This window comes from Schistocerca gregaria, chromosome 1, assembly GCF_023897955.1.
Source record: "Schistocerca gregaria isolate iqSchGreg1 chromosome 1, iqSchGreg1.2, whole genome shotgun sequence".
Classification (NCBI taxonomy): domain Eukaryota; kingdom Metazoa; phylum Arthropoda; class Insecta; order Orthoptera; family Acrididae; genus Schistocerca; species Schistocerca gregaria.
The window spans coordinates 608,521,223-608,543,090 of record NC_064920.1 but is presented as its reverse complement, the minus strand read 5'-3'; the positions used below and the strand labels follow the sequence as shown (position 1 = coordinate 608,543,090).

Genomic DNA, 21,868 nt, shown 5'->3' with positions numbered 1-21,868 from the left:
GCAGACACTCAGGTGAAAAAGTCTCCAAAGAAAAGTTTCAATATATAAGATAGATTCTTTTACACTGCTTTGCAAAAACCATTTTAGATACAAAATTTATTACAAGATTATATTTCCTCAACTGCACAAAAGTTAAGTCATTCTGAGAACTTAGCTCAACTTTTACAAAACCCCTCTGAGGCCAAATATAACTATAATTACATCCCCATAAATAAATAACAAACTTCTTTCCTATATATTTATTTTAGTTTATTTCATTTTGTCTTTCCTTTTCCAATACAACTGTATCAAGGATTTTGTTACAAATGCATAATATACTACTTCAGCTATTATTATTATTATTAAATTACCTGACCTGCAGTTATGGGTGACTTTCCCGAAATCTACCTCTTTCCCTAGACCTCTCCAGTGGTTTTCCTTCACCCTTTTTGCTTCCCCTTCAACTCTTCTACCTGAACAAGGAGCCACTGGCTCCGAAAGCTTGCCAATTACAACCATCTTTTATGTACGCTTTCTGCCGCTACTTGGTGAGACAATTTTTTGTCTGTCCAAAAAGAATGGAAAATCCAGGATGGAACGTAACAATATTATGAAAAGGGTAGTTGCTACTCACCCAATAGTGGAGATACTGAGTTGCAGATAGGCACAATAAAAAGGCTGTCAGAAAATGAGTTTTTAGCCAACAAGATCTTCGTTGGAAATAGACAAACACACACACACACACACACACACACACACACACACACACACACACACACTCACTCAAACACAACTCAACACACATGATCACAGTCTCTGGCTTGAGGTCTCAGCAGATAGGTGTGTAGGTGTGTGAGTGTGTGTGTGTGTGTGTGTGTGTGTGTGTGTGTGTGTGTGTTAGTGTGTGTGTTTTTTCTATTTCCAACAGAGGCCTTACTGGCTGAAAGCTTACTTTCTGACAGTCTTTTTGTTGTGCCTATCGGCAATTCAGCATCTCCGCTACATGGTGAGTAGCAACTTGGCCTTGCCCAGAGCACTATGCTGGATTGTACATTAGGTGACAAAAAGGATACAGTGGTACTGCTTGATGAAGAGGGAAAGAAGTTTCAATTTTATGTTGATTTATTGAAATATTATCAAGATCTTAGACCTAGTAAGACAATCTGTGCCAGGCAAGGACAGAACAATTGTTTCCATGCCTGTGTTTTTGTGAAACCAAGGCCTGTGGACTTCGATTTCATTGAAAATGTTTCTAAAAGTGGAATGGGAGTAAAATACATGCATGTGAATACCATTCTGCCTCAAATGAGTTTACGTTCAAAAGCTGAGCAGCTCATGCAGCTCATACCTATTGTTACCAACAAACAGTGAACACAATATAGTGAAATCATCACAATGCACAGGGCTATATGCCTCTACTAGATGAGATTCCCGCATTGCTAGGATATTTAGTTATAGTTGTGTCCGATACTTTGTATGAGGCGAGATCAGTAAATCTATATCTCAGCCATGTAAATACAATGGTAGGTTGTATTTGTAAAGATTAGATTGTGACACTTAATTCTCTCACTGAAAAAAACATCCAAAAATACTTCTGAAGTAAAAGAACTTTCCTAGGAAATAAGCCAAATATAAATAATTTCCTATCAATAGGAGCAAAACAATACCATTAAGTTTTTAATAGACAAAACTGAATCAGTAAATTTGAATAGATAAGATTAGAGCACCTAATTCTGTCACTTGCATAAACTTCTAAAAGTAATCCTGCCACTGAGTTTTTTTTTTTTTAAAACGTAACAGTCCCATCTATTGGCTCTTTGGAGTCCTGTGGTGTGAAACAACTATACGCTGTGAAGAAGATTTTAGGTAAAACTCTAAACTATGACTTTTTTTCCGTGTTCCAATTTTGATGAAATGAAGCTTACACATTGCCCAAGCTGTGTTCAAGTTATATGTGAAAACTACATGAAAATTCGTCTAATAGTTTTGAAGATTTGTTTGTTCGAACAGACAGACAGACAGACACAATAGTTTTATTATTAGTACAGATAAGCTGTTAGTTACTGTTACACTTGCATATAACATCAGCTGCCCTCATGTGTCAGCCTGTTCAGTCAAGCGTAACATGTGATGTGCAACCCCCTCCCCCTCCCCTCCAAAGCACAATTCCTCACCGTGTGCAGTATGTCCGCCGAGCAGCGCATACTGAGGGGTACAGGTAGGAGCACGCATCGACGCATCGTGCTGCTGAAGTAGTTATATTACATGATGTTACAGCACGCAACAAACACCCACCGGGGTGCCGAGACCACTAATGCGCTGCTTCCTGGGCTCAGGTAGGCGCACTGGCCCCAGATCAAATCCGCCCAGTGGATTAAAGACGAGGGCCAGTATGCCAGATAGCTTGCATGTGTTTTTAAGCAGTTTTCCACATCCCGCTAGGTGACTACCGGGCTGATCCCCATATTCTGCCTCAATTACACAACTCAAAGACATTTGTACATGTTCACACTATTTCATGGCTTACACTAGATGCAGTTAGCTGGGGTACACTACTTACTTCCCAGGGGGTTTGGAGAGGCAGTAGGACCAACCTCTGCATCTAACACTGCCAAAACCGTAATAACAAGGCCGACCCCGCGTTGGTGCGGGACAAGGCCCAAAGAAAGAAAGAAACAACATGCAACAAACTGTCTGGAAGTATGGATTAAATACACTGAAGACTAACTGAGCATTATTTTCATTACTTTGAATCATATTGCATAGGAAATATCAAGCAATAAAAATATTTTGACAAATATGATAAAGATCAAAAGTTGGAGAGGAAACAGCTTTTTCGAAGAGTAAATATTTTTCCCTAATTCATATAATATTCTTCAAATCAATAAGTATCTTGTACTACAAACTTTCTACAACAGCCAATGATCTTTGTCAGGGTTCAAGCTATCTTCATACTAAATATCACTAAAATTGGTTTGGCGGGTTAGTTGTGAAAAAGTAACACACAGTGATACTGTTGCATTTGTAATACCAGTATGGATAAAACTTTCAATTAGAACATATTTTTTCTGAGATCTGACTTTGTTTAAACAAAGGTTATACAGTGCCCCAAGCTATGGTCAAATTACCTGTACAATTCCATGAAGTTTGTTTAGTAGTTTTGGAGATAAGCATGTTTAAACAGAGCAACAGACAATAGGACGGCTTTAGATGAAACTCTGAACAACAATACCTTTTTTCGAAGAGGCAATTTTGATGAAATAAACCCTATGTGGTTCCGCAAGCTATAGTAATGTTACCAGCAAAAACCCTAAGAAAATTTGTTTTGTGTTTCCCAAGCTATGCTCAAGCTACAAAAACCCCATGAAAATTTGTCTAGTAATTTTGGAGAAGTGTGTTCAGACAGACAGACATGAAAATTTTACAGATTTATTATTAGTATTGATTGCTTATGTTAAATCTATTGCAGAACTTATACTTGCATTTTATAACATTCATTGAGACCAAAAATCTTCTCTGTAGGCATAAACATTGATGCCTGAAACAATAATCTTGTGAAACTTAGCTGACTATGCCCATCCTCAAGATAGAAGGTAGTAGGTAGCACTGGTTGACGCTAAGTTACTTGACTCATGGAAAAAGTGTGATACAGTACCTCACTGTCACCTAAAATACCATGGGTATGTAATATTAGACCAGCATTGAGTTGAATTGAAAAAGTTCCTAGCAAATAGAACATAGAATATACTTTTCAATGGCAAGAAAACTTCACGTGGAAGAGTAGCTTCAGAAGTATCTCAAGGGAGTGTTACTAGGAAAAGATATAAATGATGCTTTGACTAATGTCAGAAGCACCATAAAAATATTCATGGATGATGTTGTCTTTAGAAAAGTCTCAATGCTGGAAAATAGTAGTAAAATATTGGATGACTAGTAGAGATTTTGCACTTGGCGCAAGGATTGGTAGTTGGCCCTCAATGTACACACAAGTAATGTATTACACATAAATAGATGGAAACATGCATTATTGTTGATTACGAGGATGTTGAGCAATCACTGGAAACAGTCACATTCATTAAATATCTGGGAGGATGCATCAGGAGTAATTTAAAGTGGACCTAATTCTAGCAAAGAAGATGCCAGACTCAGATTCTTTGAAAGAATCCTTGAGAATATAATTTTTGAAGGTGGTGCCCCACAGCTCATAAATATTTTGAAGAGATCATAGTTCACAGCCAACATTTAGTCATAAATACTACTTAATTACAAACAGTCTCAGTCCTCAAATCATCATCAGATATCATAAGACATTTAAAGTACTTATGATACAGAACCTGATTTTGCACAGCGACTCCACAAAAACTGTTAGAACCAAATTTTATGTGTTGAAGGGAGATTGATAGTCTTTGGTGCATTTTTATTATTGCCAATGTAATATGTTGCTACTTGACAGAGCAACTTCAGATCAATTTTATGGTAATTCATGCTACATGTTTTATGTTTCCATGTAAGCTGTTTTAGGTACCTTATCAGACCTGAGAATGGTATGAGGATTGAAAATAGTTGTCATGAAACAATATTTATAATCAGGTCCTGGCATAGAACCTTGACATTATTTAAATCCTCAAGAAGTATAGTCTAGCAATGAAGGCAGCTTACGAAAACCTCATTTCACCAATGGTAAATACAGTTCCTCAAATCAACAGAGTGAATAGAGAAGATGCATAGAAAAGCAGTTTGTTTCAATATCAGTGCTTTTAGTAAGCACAAAAGGGTATAAACTTTTTCATCCAGCTTCAGTGGTGGAGGTTACAAGAAAAGCACTCAAATCACAGTGTGATTTACTGTAAAAGTTCCAGCTCTGTTTAGAAGAGTGAGTCACTTAACATATTGCTTCCTCTTACATATATTAGGAACAGACCATGCAAGTGCCATTAGCAAGATTTCAGCTCATATTTAGGTTTACTAAAGCTGTTTTTTCTTTGCATAATTTGCAATTGGAAATGGGAAAAACAGGGAGGGGGAGTGTCAGTGGTAAACAAAATATTCATCACACCCCAAGGTGGCTTGCTGAGTGTGGATGTAGATGCAGAACAAATAATCGAGTCAAAATGCAGTCCACTCAATGATCTGAGCATAAACAAGTCAGCAAGGGCTGATGACATACCTTTTGAAATATAATAAATTTATGAGTTTTATAGGAACTAGAAGGTTTGAGAAGTTGCCAAAAACCTTGTAAAATGGACAACTTATGGTATAATTTTCAGAAAGGCATTATCAGAAGCAGATAAATGTGAAAATACAGCTGTGTGGGATATTTTATGCTTCTAAAGATGTGACCAGAATAATACAACCTATGTAAGGATAATTGAAACAAGATTAATTTAGCTTCAGGGCATGTAAGGGTACTTGAGGAGTAATTATGATTTTGTCATTAGTAATGGAAAAATGGAGACGAAGTAAAAACTTTGAGGTTCGCCGATGACATTGTAATTCTGTCAGAGACGGCAAAGGACTTGGAAGAGCAGTTGAACGGAATGGACAGTGTCTTGAAAGGAGGATATAAGATGAACATTAACAAAAGCAAAACGAGGATAATGGAATGTAGTCAAATTAAATCGGGTGATGCTGAGGGAATTAGATTAGGAAATGAGACACTTAAAGTAGTAAAGGAGTTTTGCTATTTAGGAAGTAAAATAACTGATGATGGTCGAAGTAGAGAGGATATAAAAGGTAGACTGGCAATGGCAAGGAAAGCGTTTCTGAAGAAGAGAAATTTGTTAACATCGAATATAGATTTATGTATCAGGAAGTCGTTTCTGAAAGTATTTGTTTGGAGTGTAGCCATGTATGGAAGTGAAACATGGACGATAACTAGTTTGGACAAGAAGAGAATAGAAGCTTTCGAAATGTGGTGCTACAGAAGAATACTGAAGATAAGGTGGATAGATCACGTAACTAATGAAGAGGTATTGAATAGGATTGGGGAGAAGAGAAGTTTGTGGCACAACTTGACTAGAAGAAGGGATCGGTTGGTAGGACATGTTTTGAGGCATCAAGGGATCACAAATTTAGCATTGGAGGGCAGCGTGGAGGGTAAAAATCGTAGAGGGAGACCAAGAGATGAGTACACTAAGCAGATTCAGAAGGATGTAGGTTGCAGTAGGTACTGGGAGATGAAGCAGCTTGCACAGGATAGAGTAGCATGGAGAGCTGCATCAAACCAGTCTCAGGACTGAAGACAACAACAACAACAAATGGAAAGAAAAATTAGGATACCTGCCTAGCATTTGTGGACATATAGTATGCCTCTCACCATGCATGGTGGAATAGTTCTGATAGAAATTGGGCTGAAGTACAGAGCACTTCATATCTGAATATAGTCAAAGCCTTGTTGACAAGCAAAATCTGATAAAAGCCAAACTGAGTTTAGGAAGAGTAACACAAGAAGCAGTCAATGTACTAAAAAGTAAATTTTTACTGATCAATCTGACAAAAGATTGGAAGAAATTTTTGTTTTATACTATCAGCAACTATATAAAAATTACCTGTTCAGTTGCTCAGTGACCATACTGGCACAGAAATGTAAAATTAGTGAGACAAGTTCCCAATACTAAACTCATGCGACCATGATTGTTTCACTATGAATGATCTTAATGTAATTAATTGTTTCATTCATTGCAGAATTCAAAAATGGCCGATACTGAGATATGTAATCATGAAATAGTAAGTAAAGTGAAATGTCTTAACAAAGGAAGGGCTGGACCTGATGAGATACTTGTGCAATTCTGTACAGAATATATGATACAATTTGCTCCCCTTCCAGCAGTATTTTACTGTGGGTCACTGGGGCTACAAAGGGTGTTAAGTGACTGGAAAAGTGTGAAGTTCTTACCTATTTTCAAGAAAAATTGTCAGAAAAATATGCATAATAATATGCCTATATAGTTGCATCAATCTGGTGTAGAATTACTGAGTATGTTTTTTGCTCACACATTATAATCTTTTAGAGACAGAAAAGTTTCTCCGTAGGGTGAAACACTGACTCTGTAAATAAAGATTTTGTAAGACCGAGCTCATTTCATTCACCCATTAAATCCAGAGTGTAGTAGACAACAGTACTCAGGTCGAACCATGTTCCTCGATTTCTAGATGGCAACCTAACACGATTTGGAGCCGTTATTTTGTTAACAAACTATAAGTTTACTGAGTATTGGACCAGTTTTGTAGCTTCTAGCATACAGAACTCAACATACAACTTGTAATGGGACGAACTCATAGAAATATTATAGGGCCATCACTATTTGAAATAGAGGTTGCACATATCTACCGGCTGACTCTTCCGATCCAGAGGCATCTTTGATATGTAAATTATCTAATGAATAATCTGGAAGCTAGAAATCTAAATATAGGTAATTCACCCATGAAAGAAATTACTTTCACATTTTTTTGTCCGTTCAGTTCTTGAGCAATGTTCACCAGTCTGGGATACTTACCATGCAGGATAAATAGAAGTGGTTGAGAAGGTCGAACAAAGGGCTGTGTGTTCAATCAGTGGATTGTTCAGTAAGTGTGTGAGTGTTACAGAGATGCTTGTCAAATTTCAGTGACAGAAGCTAAAAAGGAGGCACTGAGCATCTTCACTGTAAAAATTTTGAGAGTGTACATTAGCAAGATGAGTAACACAGTACTTACTTCCACATTTATTTCACCAGAAGCACCTCTGCCACACACTGTGAGATGGTTTGCCAAGTATAGACATAGATATAAGTGTAAACTACTACATGCCGACAACCAAGTGATAATAATAAACCTAAATGGTCAAGAAATACTGTGGCGATACATATCCTACCAGAGGAGTGATGAGTATCCCAACCTCTTCTTAAAACTATACAATACTTGCCCCCAAAACTTATTTATATAATAAAAAATAGTAACATAAAATTACATCTCAAGTATCAATGTACAGATAATGTTCGTTGGTTTTCTTTTTATTTTGCATAATGTGAGCTATATCGATGGACGACACGGGTCTTCAGCATACGACAGCGAACACAGTGGCTTCACCAAAGAAAACCCTTGCTCAGACACAGCAATAAGTATTCCCTGGAGATGTGTGGACTTCCAAAGAATGGCTATATTAACAATAGACTCATGCTGTAAGAGATGGAAGATGAATTTAAAAATTAATTACTCTTTCTCTTTTACACTGGATGAATGAAGGTGGTAGTTTAATGACTTTCATGTAAGTAGAGATGACGAGAATATATGATTTGTTACCTCAAATGTAGTACGGAAAGTTATTTATAAAAATATGGTACAGCAAAGATATAAACTCTGAATTTTAAAGTAATTATGACAGATTTGCAAAAGAGATCCAAGAGAAAAATGGCCTTACAAAAGTAAAGAAGATAATATCACATTGCAAGAAATATTCAAGACCATGTAAGACGTGAACTTTAAAAAGCATATTAGATATAGTTCCAGCTTATCAGCACTGTTGTTTAACTTGTGATTAAAAGAGGCAATGAATAAAATGAAAGACACTTTTAAAAGGATAATAAGACAGCAAGAGGAATAGACACAGATGCTAAGTTTTACAGCTTATATAACCTTTTTGACGAAAGAAAGAAAATATCAGTCTCTTCAACAGAACTGACAGCAAACTTTGCATTGACTGTCGATTAAGAATTAGCAAAACTAAGACAGCCTTCAAATCCAAACTGAGATTGAGACAATATTAAAAGACGAGTAAAAAGCAAGATTAGATAGGATGGTCTAAGTACAGAAAATATCAGAAGCAGATTAACACTTTCACGAATAAAGAGGAGAGACTTACAACAATCAGATACTGATATGGTACTGAGAAGGAAATTCCCGAGTTTGTACCTCTCACACAGAGCTTTGTACTGAAATGTGAAGCATGGGAAATTTAAAAAAAAACAACAACATGAAAACATTTGAAATAGGGTGTTATAAGAGGAAAATAGTAAGACGACAGAAAAATTATTAAATAAAGAGGTACAAAAAAAACAACGCATGAGAAAAGAAGTTTAATGAAAAAGCTTAACAGAAGAATTGATAAGTTATTGGTACATTTTCTACAGTACCCAGAAACAGTTAACTTGTGACTGAAAAGGGTAACAGAAGGGAAAAACTAGAGGGGCAGAAAAACCTGCTATAAGGGATGCTGGGTGTAGTAGTAATGTAAAAATGAAAAAAATCAGCACAAGAAGAGATTCAGAACATCAGCAAAATAATTAATAGACTGATAATTTCTTTTTAAAAGTGCAAAGTATAAGTTCTATATGATAGGGGAAAGTCCTTTATGATCTGGATCCGGGTCCAGCACTCCAAGACACTCTTCTGCAGACCCTCAATGCTCTCTCTTCCATCCACTTCATCTCACCCTCCTCAGTGCTGTGGGCTGTATGTTGACCTCCACCTTTCTAACTGCTCCATCCAAACCTCTACCCAAATCCAGCCTACTAATGGTCATGGCATCTGCATTCTGAATGCTGCCATCCCTTCCACACTAAAAATTCATACCCATTGATGGCAAATGTGCACTTACAAACAATTCCTTGTCCAGTATTTTGAAGACCTACACATAGCACAGACAGGTACTACATCCCCTCCTCTCCCCCGAAACCTAGTCTGCAAACACATTTCCAGGCCCATATTTGCACATGTTGCTAATTCTATGAACAACCCCAGAAACATGCTGTAAAAAAGGATAAGCATCATAATTCAGTATCATATCGCACTGGAGCAACTGGATCATATATTTTGCTAAGGCTTTTACTATTCACCAATTCTGGAAATGAGAAACATCCTCTCCACAATCCTTCCCACCCCTCTCAAAGTGCTGTTCCACTGTCCACCCAATCTACACTATATTCTAGTGCACTTGATGCCAGCTCACTTCCATCCCCTTGCCACATGGACCATACTCCTGTGGAAGATGGTGCAAAGTTTGTCTGATGCACCACCCAGCATTTATACTCCAATCCTGCCACAGGCTTATAACATCCTATCAGTGGCAGGGCCACTTGTGAAAGCAGTCATGTCATATACCACCTCTGCTACAAATTCTGCACATTTTATGTCAGGATGACCAACAACCAGCCGTCCACCCAGTTTTATGGCCAGTACCATGCCATGGCCAAGATCAGAGTTGACCATCCACTGGCAGAACTTGCTGCTGAGCACATCATGCTAGATTTCGACAGCTGTTTCACACCCCATGCCAACTGGATCCTCCTCGTGAAAACCAGCTTTTCTGAATTAAGCAGATGCAAAATATTCCTCAATCCTATAATCAATCATCCTAGCTTCAATCCCTGATGCCCTATTCCACACCCACATCAGCCCCACTCCATGATTCTAATTTTCTTGATCCTGTACCCACGTCGTCTGTTCCACAGTCCCCCTCATCCTCCATTTCATTTCTTCCTCCAAATTCACTCTCCCATGTCATTGTGCATTGCACACGTCCCCTCTTGGCTGCAGAAAGAATGAGATCACTGGTGTTGAATTCCCATCACCTTCTCCTGCCCAAAGAATGAATGGGCTCACTGATGCTACATTCTCTCCCGTTCATCTGTTACCTAACTCTCCCATCCATCAGCCACCATTTCTCAAGCCTTACTTCTATTCCTCACTCCCCCCCCCCCCCCCCCCCCCCACTTGCCTAGCACATCTGACACAACTCCTCCCCCCTAAAGTTGCAGTACCGGCAAGATGTAGTCAGTCATGACAATGTAGCTGTAAGGTGTGAGTGCGTACATGTATGTGTGTGTGTTTACGTACGCTCTGGCTCTGAAGAGTGAACTGTCCAAAGCCAGCATAATTCTCTGAACCATTTATGTGTATATTGGAGTCTTAACTATTTGGTACTTCGTTATCTTTACTTCTTAAATTATACAGAATATAATTTCTGCATTTACACAGTCAATTTGAATGACAAACAACTGATGATATTTTCACTTAAAGTTAGACATCTGAAACTAACCTGGCTGACAGTTTCATCAGCATCAGAAACCAGTTGTTCCAAAGCACAACGAAGACCTTGATTCCACTGACGCTGTAATGTGTTAGGGTCGTGATTGCCAAGAAGTTGTATCAAGAGGCAAGAGTGACAGCGAATAGTCGGACTGTTGTGTGTTAGCAGGCTTGATAGATTGACACCTGTAAATAAATGAGAATGAAAAATTAAGATGGAATTGAAATTCTAATTTTTTTACAATAATTTATTTTATTTGCTCCTTATAGTATGAAACTGTCAATCAACTAATAGATCACTTTCGTGCAAAACTGAGAAATAAACTTGCCCTGTCCAAGATTTTTCCTGTCCATTTCTGCGAAAGCACTCAAAAACTGCTGACAACAGTGATGTTCACCCTGACATATGAAACAGGGTGAAATATGAACTTCTAAGCTGTTTTCAAGCGTTTCAGTTTGGATTTGTTTTGAATGAAATGTGTCAATTATGCATATACCAGGGTCAATGTTTCATTTTCTGTGATACTGTGCAAAAAATTAATATTTTTGTAGTGCTTTTACACTATTACCCAACCAAATCATAAGAACTACAAATCAATTCATATTAAACAACAGATATATTGAAATAAACAATAGATGGCCTATGGAGATGTTCTACAAATCTGGACAGTAGAGAAAATAGATTGATGGCTTATAATCTGGACAGATGCAATAAATCTACAGAGCAATATGAAGTATGCGTGATCTTAAGCTATCCCAGCAAATCAACTTTTTGTATTGCTTTCAGTTGACAGTTGACTACAATCATTTACTTAATACTGTTATGTACCATGACTGCACCCGGCCAGGAACCCAACAGCAATACCAATAATATGAATAATGTTAACAATTAATATCTAACAAAATCCTCAATATTTATGTCCATTCCATAATGGATTTGTTTGCATACTTACCATGTAGTACATCAGCAACAACAGCAGGTGCATGTAGGGGAAGTTGTGCAAGAAGTCGAACAAGTATAGCAATGAGGTCTGCAACAAGTCGTACCTTTCGGCGACTTAATTGCAGTACATGCCGTAGCAATGGTACTGCACCCAATAAGGCAATCGCATCACACAGCTGTGATTCCAACTCAGTTTTGCCTGCATATGCCAAGCGACAAAGCAGCGTCATGACAACTTCCAAGGCCTGTTGAATATATGTTTGACTTATGAAACTATTACTTGTCATGAAGAATCTGACAAAAGTAGCTACATGAGGTGTACCCAAAAGTTCCCAGGATACACCAATAAATAAGATTACACTTTACCTAGATTTTTTTACCACTGTCATCATCAAACTAGTCCCCTGGGTGTGTATGCAATGTTCCCGGCAGTTTTTACTGAAATCTCATGAGTTTTTCATGAGCATTTCTCATGAGCCTATTCAGTACCACTTGCGATTCTATTTGAATCTCCTCAAATGTGTGGAATCTTCAGCTTTTTAACTGGAATTTAATTCTAGCAAATAAGAAAAAGAGTCACTTGGTGCCAGGTTGGGTGAATATCATGGATGTGGAACAACTGTCATTTTGTTTTCCATTAGAAACTCATGAGTGATCAATGCAATGTGTGACCTTGCACTGTCATGATGGAGGAACCAACCACCTGTGTGCCACTTTCATTGGACATCATCCTCTACACACCCTGTAATACAGCCCCATGACATTGCATATGTCCTGGATGGTCTGACCTACCATTTTCCACCACTGTATTCTGAACAACAGACACATTTACAGGAGTAATGCCGATCGACAGCTGCTCTGAATGGGGATCATTGTCAAACAATGTTCTGCCAATTTGGAAACTTGTAAAAACAGTTGTAAGTTTGACTGTGACCTAAGGTGTCTTCCCCACATGCTTGCTTGAAAACATCATGTGGTTTTTACAAGTCTGAAACAGAAGTTTATGCACAAACATTGTACTCAGACACATGTCATCGTTAATTTCGCAAGACATGCGACACATAAAAATGGTAAAATGTGTGTAAAAACTAAATGTGACTACCTAGCACAAAGTTGCTTGAGCTATTAACTCTCAAAGAATGTATGAGGTACCACCTGGCAGCTTTTCACCGTACTAGCTGTACTTCAGCAGCTACACATACATTCTGGGAACTTTCGGGTAGCATCTCTCAGTATTTAATGAACATGGCAGTATAGTATTAAAACAAGTTGAATGGTTAACAAAAGGTATTTATCAGCAGTTACTGTTCCTCATACAAATACAACCAGTGATAGGCTAGATGACTGGATAGCCAAGTGAAGAGTAGTATCTATTTTACTAATAAGGCTTGAACAAGACAGACAAATATTATAGACTGTTGTTCGATACCAACACAAGAATTGTGGAGGAAGATAGGATGTCACCCGCATGCAACTTTTCATTTTTCTTCTTAATTTTCAAATGCATACAGTAACTTATTTCTAGCAATGCTGGCCACCGGTCCTTCACATTAATATATCAACTGTTTTCCCATAATGGTCATTTAACATGTTCATAATACTATAAAAATGGGAGGTGGGGATAGAGAGAAAGAAAACAGGAGGGAAGTAAAACATCTAACTGTACATGTTCCATCTAGTCACAGATGTTCACAATATCACAGATTTATCAGTGAATATTAGTTTTGTGGAAACATGCATGAAGTTCAAACACAGCTTAATTCATAAATAAATACACACTAAGTAAGGTAAAAAAGAAGTTGGAATAGTTTTATCTTAGTTTAATGGCAGCATTCTAAAGTGGATAAAAAGGACTTTCTCTCAAAGAACCAACACAGATTCATGAAAATATAATGATGAGAAAAGCTTAATGGGCAAAGTATTACTCACTTCTTTAAAAGCATTCACAGATCACTTTGAAGCACTGTAGAAGGTTAGAACAAGTTCTAGTCAGACATGTGACACTCCAACACTATTAAAATTCATGGTAGTGAAATGATGTGTGTGTGTGTGTGTGTGTGTGTGTGTGTGTGTGTGTGTGTGTGTGTGTGTGTGTGGGTGCGCGCCAGTTGGTTATATGGACTCGGCCCAGTAAAATAGGTTGACATGCAGACATGCCAAAATGCCAGAAAGGAGTTATCATTTTTGGGCATTCCCATGACAGAGGATAGAGTAGCATCAAACCAGTCTCAGGATTGAAGACCTCAACAGCAACAATGACCACATTGTAAATTGAGTTACCTGGTTTGCTGGTGTATTAACACAGACTGTTCAACATGTCTACCTGCAAAAGTGTACTACATTAGACTCCCGCTAATCTGGCCTTCAGTAGTCCGGCCTCTTAGTAATCCAGCTCACATCCAAAAACACGTGCGCAATGAATTATCATGCACAAGAATGCTTAGTTAAACAATGCTTTATATACTGTATTTGAAATTGTAGCTCTCTTTCCAGTTGGGAATCATGTCTTCTAAAAGGAAATGTGTTATGCTAGACCTCAAGGAGAAACTCAAAATTTTAGATAAGTTAAATCGAGATTCTCTGCAGAAAGCCATTGCTGCTGAGTTCAATGTTGGACGAGAAACTATTTATGACATCAAAAAGAAAGATAATGTTATTCGATAGTACTCAACCCAAATGGATAGTGAGTTGGGAGAACCGAAGGTTATGGCACATAGTGAGAATCAAGAACTGGACATAACTCTTTATAGATGGCTCATAGAACAACACAGTAAAGGAATTCCAGTTAGTGGCCCGATTATAAAGGAAAAAGCACCTGCATTTAACAAACAACTCAGTGGTAGTAACTTGTTTGCAGTGAGCAAAGGTTGGTTACCAAACTGGAAAAAAATGACATAGCATTCAGAGGCAGACAGTCACCGGGAAAAGCTGCTCAGTTAACAATAAGGATGCTGATGAGTTTGTAAGCAGGATACAGAAGATAATAGAGGAAGAAGATTTAACTGCTAATGCCTCATATAATGCTGATGAAACAGGACTCTTCCTTCAAAACCATTAGCTGCCAAGAACGAGAAGGAAGCTCGTGGTTACAAGCACCAGAAACAGTGCATAACATTAATGGTGTGTTGTAATGCAAAATGAGAGTCATAAACTACCGCTTTTGATGATTGGAAAATCCCAATACCCCTGTTGTTTTCAACAAATCAACATAAATACTCTACCAGTGCAATATTGCGCTCACAAGAAAGTGTGGATGGACAGACAAATATTCTCTTGGTGGTTCCATGAGACATGTGTACCTGCTGTGAGAAAAGAGCTAAAGAAGAAAAATCTTCCACTGAAAGCTATCCTTATAACTGACAATGCTCCCAATCATCCTTAGATATTTCTCTAAAGTCCGATGGTATACAAGCACTCTTTCTCCCACCCAGTGTGACAGCCCTAATTCAGCGCATGGACCAGGGAATTATTCAATCAATTAAACATCATTATTGACATTCACTTCTCACCTCCTTGCTTAACAAAAGTGAAAACAACTCTTTCGAGACTATGCTGAAGGCATGGGAAGCAATTAACATATGTGATGATGTTTTCCAAGAAGCCGAAGCATGGGATAAACTGGAGAGCGTTACCATAATGAAGAGCTGGAGAAAATTGTGGCCATATATTGATGCCGAGCTGGATCCAGTAGTGAGTGACAGCAATGAGCCAGTCAATTTGGAATTATCAATTACTTTGTACACTGACATGTTCCATAACCCTCCAGGAGTAGAAGAAATTGACGATGAAGGTGTTACTGAGTGGCTGAATGAGGAAAACTGAGATACAAACCAAAATTTAACAGATGAAGAAATAATCAAAAGTATGCAAGAAAATAATGATGAAAGTGATGAAAACGAGGGCACAGGGGGAGAGAGTATGAAGATCTCTCACACTGCTGGTGCTGAAGCTGCCGACGTCTTCCTGGAGTACATTATGCAACAACCAGATACATGCAGTATCGATGTAATGCTTGTAAAGCAGTTGCGTGGTAAAGCATGCCATCATCGCGTATCGTCATTGCAACAGTTAAAAATTAGGGACATATTTCAAAGTGAGTGATACAACTGTATAATTATGTACAGTGTTAACTCAAGAACTAAGTTTTCTTTGAAAATTAATGTATTCTTGTATTTAATAAAGTATATCTTCTATGTTTTAAAATTGTATCTTTCAGTTTAATAAAGTACGGTACACTATATCCCCTAAATTTTCAAAATAAATAAAAAACAAAATAAATGAATAACATAAATTTCAGACACTCAATAATCCAGCACTTCCGCTAATCCGGCACCCATATGTGCCAGGAATGGCCAGCTGTTGTTCTGTTCTGGCTGAGGATTTGTGTGTGTGTGGTGTGTTCATTTTTCTACTGTTGGCATATTTTTCGATTTAACTTGTCTACCATACGGGCAGTATAACCATTTTCTACTGCTTTTTGTTTTATTGTGTTTAGTTCTGTTTGTTCATGGATTGTTGTTGTTGTTGTCTTCAGTCCTGAGACTGGTTTGATGCAGCTCTCCATGCTACTCTATCCTGTGCAAGCTTCTTCATCTCCCAGTACCTACTGCAACCTACATCCTTCTGAATCTGCTTAGTGTACTCATCTCTCGGTCTCCCTCTACGATTTTTACCCTCCACGCTGCCCTCCAATGCTAAATTTGTGATCCCTTGATGCCTCAAAACATGTCCTACCATGTTCATGGATGTTCTGTTTAATCTGTGAAGCATGAATCTGAAATTTGCATGCTTATGGTTCAATGGTTGGTTCGATAGGTTGTGAATGGTGGTGCTTGTGGTTGTCGGTTTCCTGAATATTGTGAAGTTGTGTGTGTTGTTTGTTTTTTTGTATTGTGAGATCTAGAAAGTGTAGTGTGTTGTTAGTTTCTGTTTCTAATGTGAAGTTAATTTTTTGGTGTAAGTTGTTTATTTCATTGTGTAGCTGTTCTATGTGTGTATGTGGTTCATCAATCAGGCATAATATGTCATCGAGTTAATGGAACCAGTATATAACTTTGTAGTTCTTTTATTTTATTATGTGTCTGAAGATCATGTTCTCCAGGTTGTTCATGAATATGTTAGCTAGGAGGCCACTGATTGATGATTCCATTGGCAGTCCTTCGCCTTGAGAATAAAATTCTTTGTTGAATACATAATAATTTTGTGATGCTATGTCTTGAGTAGGGTTTTTATTTCATTGATGTGTGTGTGTATGGTATGTTTCCTTGTTGTTTTAATCTTTGTGTGATGATGCTGATTGTTTCATTTATTGGAATGCAAGTGTACATTGATGTGACGTCGAATGACATGAGGGTTGCTGTGTCTGGTATGTGTACGTTCTTGATTCTGTCTATTAACTCCTTTGAGTTTTCCAGATCCCTGTTGTTATGAAACATGTACAGTTTTTTCAGTAGTGTGTGTGTTTGTTGGGCTAGGTGTTAGGATGGAGCATTTTGGAAGTTAATGATGGGTCCTGGGTAGGGTATAGGGTATAGGGTATAGGGTATAGGGTATAGGGTAGGGTAGGGTAGGGTAGGGTAGGGAGGGAACAGTGCTTACATAACAACTGGTATATGATGTGCCATTTCATAGATGGCACTCCCTTTCTGCCAGTTAAAGGGCTGGAATGGGTGGTGGTCGGAGGGTGCATAGGGCAAGTCTTGCAGTGGGGACGATCACAGGGGTAGGAGCCATAGGGTAGGGAGATGGGTGCAGAAGGAGTATAGTGTCTGACACAGATATTGTGGGAGGGTGATGAAAAGCTATTCTAGGTGCAGTAGGCAAAATCTCAGACAGAATAGACCAAATTTTAGGGCACGCTTTTAGGAAGTCATGGCCTTCTTGAAGTAGCTAATTAATACATTCAAGATCAGGATAATATTGGGTGATAAGTGGTGCATTCTGAAGTTGTTTTTTGGAGGGATCAGCAGTTGGCACAGGAAATATGTTTTTGAACTGTTGGGGTAATTACATCCAATGAAGACTGAGGTGCGAATGGTACTGTTATAAAGAGTCTGCATCCAAACAAATACCTTTATCTCGAATGCCATGTCAGTATGGAAGGGAATGTTTGACATGGATTCCAACCTTTAAAACATATACTATCAAAACCTGTGAAATGACACTTCATGTACCAGTTGTTATGTAAGCACTGTTTCGCTTTTTACATCGGCATGAATACCACCCAGTTATCTGTCGGGATGAATGGGAATTGGGGGGGGGGGGGGGGGGTGTATTGGGCAACACACAATATCCTGCTGCAGAGCATGCTGAACAACATTACAGTCACAACCTCGGTGTGTGTTTCAACACATGTGCCACCTGGATTCTTCTCCCAAACACCAGTTTCTCTGATCTCTGCAGCTGGGAACTAGAACAAAAACATGTCCTTCGTCCTCGCCACCCAATTGCCCATATTTGCTTTAATTACTTTTGTTTCTGCATTTCCTCATAGTAACTACTCTTTTCTTCACTCCATTTTAGTTTTCTATATATTTCATTTTCTGGCTGTCTATTTTTCACCATGCCCCCTCCCACCTCTGTTACATACAGTGGACTTAGCTTTTCACTCTGATTAACTCATGCACTATGTTTTAGTAGAAATTGCTATCATGCATATTACCCTGCCTTCCACCTTTAAGTTCACAGGGTGACTTTTCTGAACTGTACCTCTTTTCCTAAACCTTTCCAGGCCTTTATCTTCACCCCTCTTCTGCCAGAAAAAGGAGCCATTGGCTCCTGCCGCTGCTTGGTGAGTAGATTTTTTATCTATCCATCTATGTCATATTGTTAACAGACGCTGTTTAAATAATTTGAACTAATAAATAAAGCACTGTTGACTGAAACCAGCTTCAACCATGTAATAAGATCTCAAGTGACGACTGCAGCTTTCAAGAGAGTAGCGGTTTGCTGTTTTTTATAATTTTGAAACCTCACAGCTCATGGATTAAATTCAACACAAATCCATTACACACTTATTTATAGAGACAATATTCTTACCTGAAGTTCATCAGCACTTAGTTCCAGAATCTCATCTGCACAGTCAACAGTTTCAGAACGCCGGTGTCTTGCTAAGAGTACTGAAGCAAGCACAAAATTAGGTATGACACGAACATCTGCATAAATCTGGGGGGGAAAAAACCTCAAAATAGTTTATGGTATGTAGTCACTTAGCTACAGGCATATGCATATTAATGACTTGCGTAAAAGCATTCTCGTTTTATCATTGTTTGAAATTTGCTTTAGCAATGTAGAAATAAGAATTACACTCGTAATATATCAGTCATAACCAAAGCAGTGAGTTCTATATGTTAATAAAATGCAGCATTAAAGCAAAGTGGGATACATAACATGACAGTACCAACTACAAAGGCCCACTTCATCATTACTGCTCTGCAACAGATGGAAGTGATGAAACATAGGTTAACAGTATCCAGTAATTACAAATGAGATGTTCATAGGAGAGAACACTCAGTAGAACGTTGTGTCACAAAGTTTGCAAATTTCGAGATGGCCGAGTTAAAGGTGCAATGTGTCTGCATTACATTTTGCCTGAAACTCAAGAAAACTTTTACAGAGACACACCAAAAGGTGCAGGGACCCTACGGTGATGAGTGCTTAAGCCATACTTGGTGTTACGAATGGTCAAGGATGACCATTCAGGATGTTCTGTGAGGTATACTGACAAGGCTTATGTCACAAACGTCTATGAAACTGTATTTGACAAAAGATGACTGGCTGTCCAAGAATGTAACATTTGATTTGGATCAAGTCATTAAATCCTAACACAGCATCTTGTAATGTATTGTGTTGCCGCCAAGTTTGTCCCATGGCTCATGAGCCAAGTCCAGAAAGAAGAGCTTTCCTACTGCACAAATGAGAACGAGATGTTCCTTAAGAGAATCATGACTGCTGAAAAGGGGTGGGTCTACGGTTATGATGTTGAGACCAAGATTTGATCTTCACAATGGGTCAGGAAAGGTTCTCCAAGACCAAAAAATGCTCATCAGGTCAGGTCAAATGGCAAAGCCATTCTGGTTTTTTTTTTTTTTTTTTTTTTTTTTTTTTTTTTTTTTTTTAAAGCATTAGTTCATTATAAATTTGTGCCACAGAGACAAACTGTTGATCAATGGTACTATTGAGACATGTTGCAATATCTGTGAGAAAATGTGAGAAGGAATGTGGTGACACAATTCAAGGCTCGTGCCTCACAAAATACAAAATCATTGTGCTACCTCATCTTCTGTACTCTCCCAACCTGGCCTCTGCAGACTTTCTTCTGTTTCCAAAGTTGAAAATCCCATTCAAAAGGATAAGATTTGCAATGAAAGGTGAGATAAAAGAAAATCTGCAAATGGCTCTTCGTGCTATCCAGCAAGATGAGTACCAAGACTGCTCCTAGAAGTGGAAATGGCATTGGGAGCGGTGTATCAATTGTAGAAGAGAGTATTTCAAAGGAGACCGGACACAATAAGTAAATGGCAAGCATAAAAAAGAATTTGTGGACAAGTTTCCGAATTTTTTGAACAAGGTTTGTGAAATGGTCTGATATTTTTGACCTGTGCTAAGGGGCTGTTTCATGCACTTGACAATTGCCTAAGTGCCAAAAGTGCAAGTGTGTATTGAAAAAGAAAAAATCAGTCAATGGCAGAAAAATGACCCTCTTCAAGAATAAAATTTGAGATAGTAGCATGTATCTTTTAAAATAACACCAAGAGATTATTGATTCTCAAGGTGTAAGGAGGAAGATCCACAGAATAAACAATTGTTAGAGAATGATACAAAGAGTACATTTTGTTAAATATGTTATGTAGTATAAATACCAACAAAGAGATAGAGGGGCTGGCCAGTATTTACCTCAGCTCAGTACAGCCAATAGATACACAAAAAACAGAACCAAAAATTTACGTTCCAAGCTTTCGGAACAAATGTTCCTTCATCAGGGAGGAGAGAGGGGAAAGAAAGGAAGAAGGGTAAGAGGATTCAGTTACTCACAACCCAAGTTATGAAGCAACAGGGAAAGGAAGCCAAAGATATTCTACTGTAAGTACTGTGCCAGCTACAAACCAAAGAGGATGCATACAGAAGTAAAGAGGATGAAAGGATGTGTTGGAGAGCAAGTTGCCATCTCCGCAGTTCAGAGGGACTGGTGTTGGGTGGGAGAAGCCAAATGGCACATACTGTGTAGCAGGTTCCTAGGTCCCTAGAATTATGCTGGAGGGCATGCTCCGCTACTGGGTATTGGACATCTCCTAGGCGGACAGTTCGTCTGTGTCTGTTCATGCGCTCAGCCAGTTTAGTTGTTGTCATACCGGTGTAAAAGGCTGTGCAGTGCAGTCATCTCAGCTGGTAAATGACATGTGTAGTTTCACATGTGGCCCCACCTCGAATTGTGTGTGTTTTACCAGTAGCGGGGCTGGAGTAGGTGGTTGTGGGGGGATGCATGGGACAGGTTTTGCAGCGGGGTCAGTTACAGAGGTAGGAACCGCTGGGTAGAGAAGGTAGTCTGGGAATATTGTAGGGTTTAACAAGGATGTTACGGAGGTTAGGGGGGGTGACGAAAGGCAACTATGGGTGGTGTGGGGAGAATTTTGTCTAGGGATGATCTCATTTCAGGGGCAGGCTTGAGAAAGTCGTATCCCTGGCGGAGTAATTTGTTGATGTATTCGAGGCCAGGGTAATATTGGGTGACAAGGGGGATGCTTCTGTGTGGTCTGGGAGTAGGAACACTGTTGTTGGACGGGGAGGAATGTATTGCTCAGGAGTTCTGTTTGTGGTGAAGGTCTGCAGGATAGTTGCGGGAGAGGAAAGCTCTGGTCAGGTTATTGGTGTAATTGTTGAGGGATTCGTCACTGGAGCAGATATGTTTGCTACGAATACCTAGGCTGTAGGGAAGAGAGCATT

The 21,868-nt window shown here is 38.6% G+C and overlaps 1 protein-coding gene across 2 annotated transcripts in view; it reads right to left on the bottom strand.

Moving 5' to 3' along the window:
• LOC126358559 (serine/threonine-protein kinase fused) overlaps positions 1-21,868 on the bottom strand; it is a 171,092-nt gene that overhangs the window by 20,513 nt on the left and 128,711 nt on the right. Inside the window, exons 9-11 of one of the 2 annotated variants that reach the window (XM_050007559.1) lie at positions 18,965-19,090; positions 11,937-12,171; positions 10,994-11,169 (exon numbers count right to left, since the gene is read on the bottom strand). In XM_050007559.1, the coding sequence (XP_049863516.1) occupies positions 10,994-11,169; positions 11,937-12,171; positions 18,965-19,090 (537 nt within the window). The remainder of the gene's footprint in view (positions 1-10,993; positions 11,170-11,936; positions 12,172-18,964; positions 19,091-21,868) is intronic. The other variant, XM_050007560.1, reaches the window with a different exon arrangement.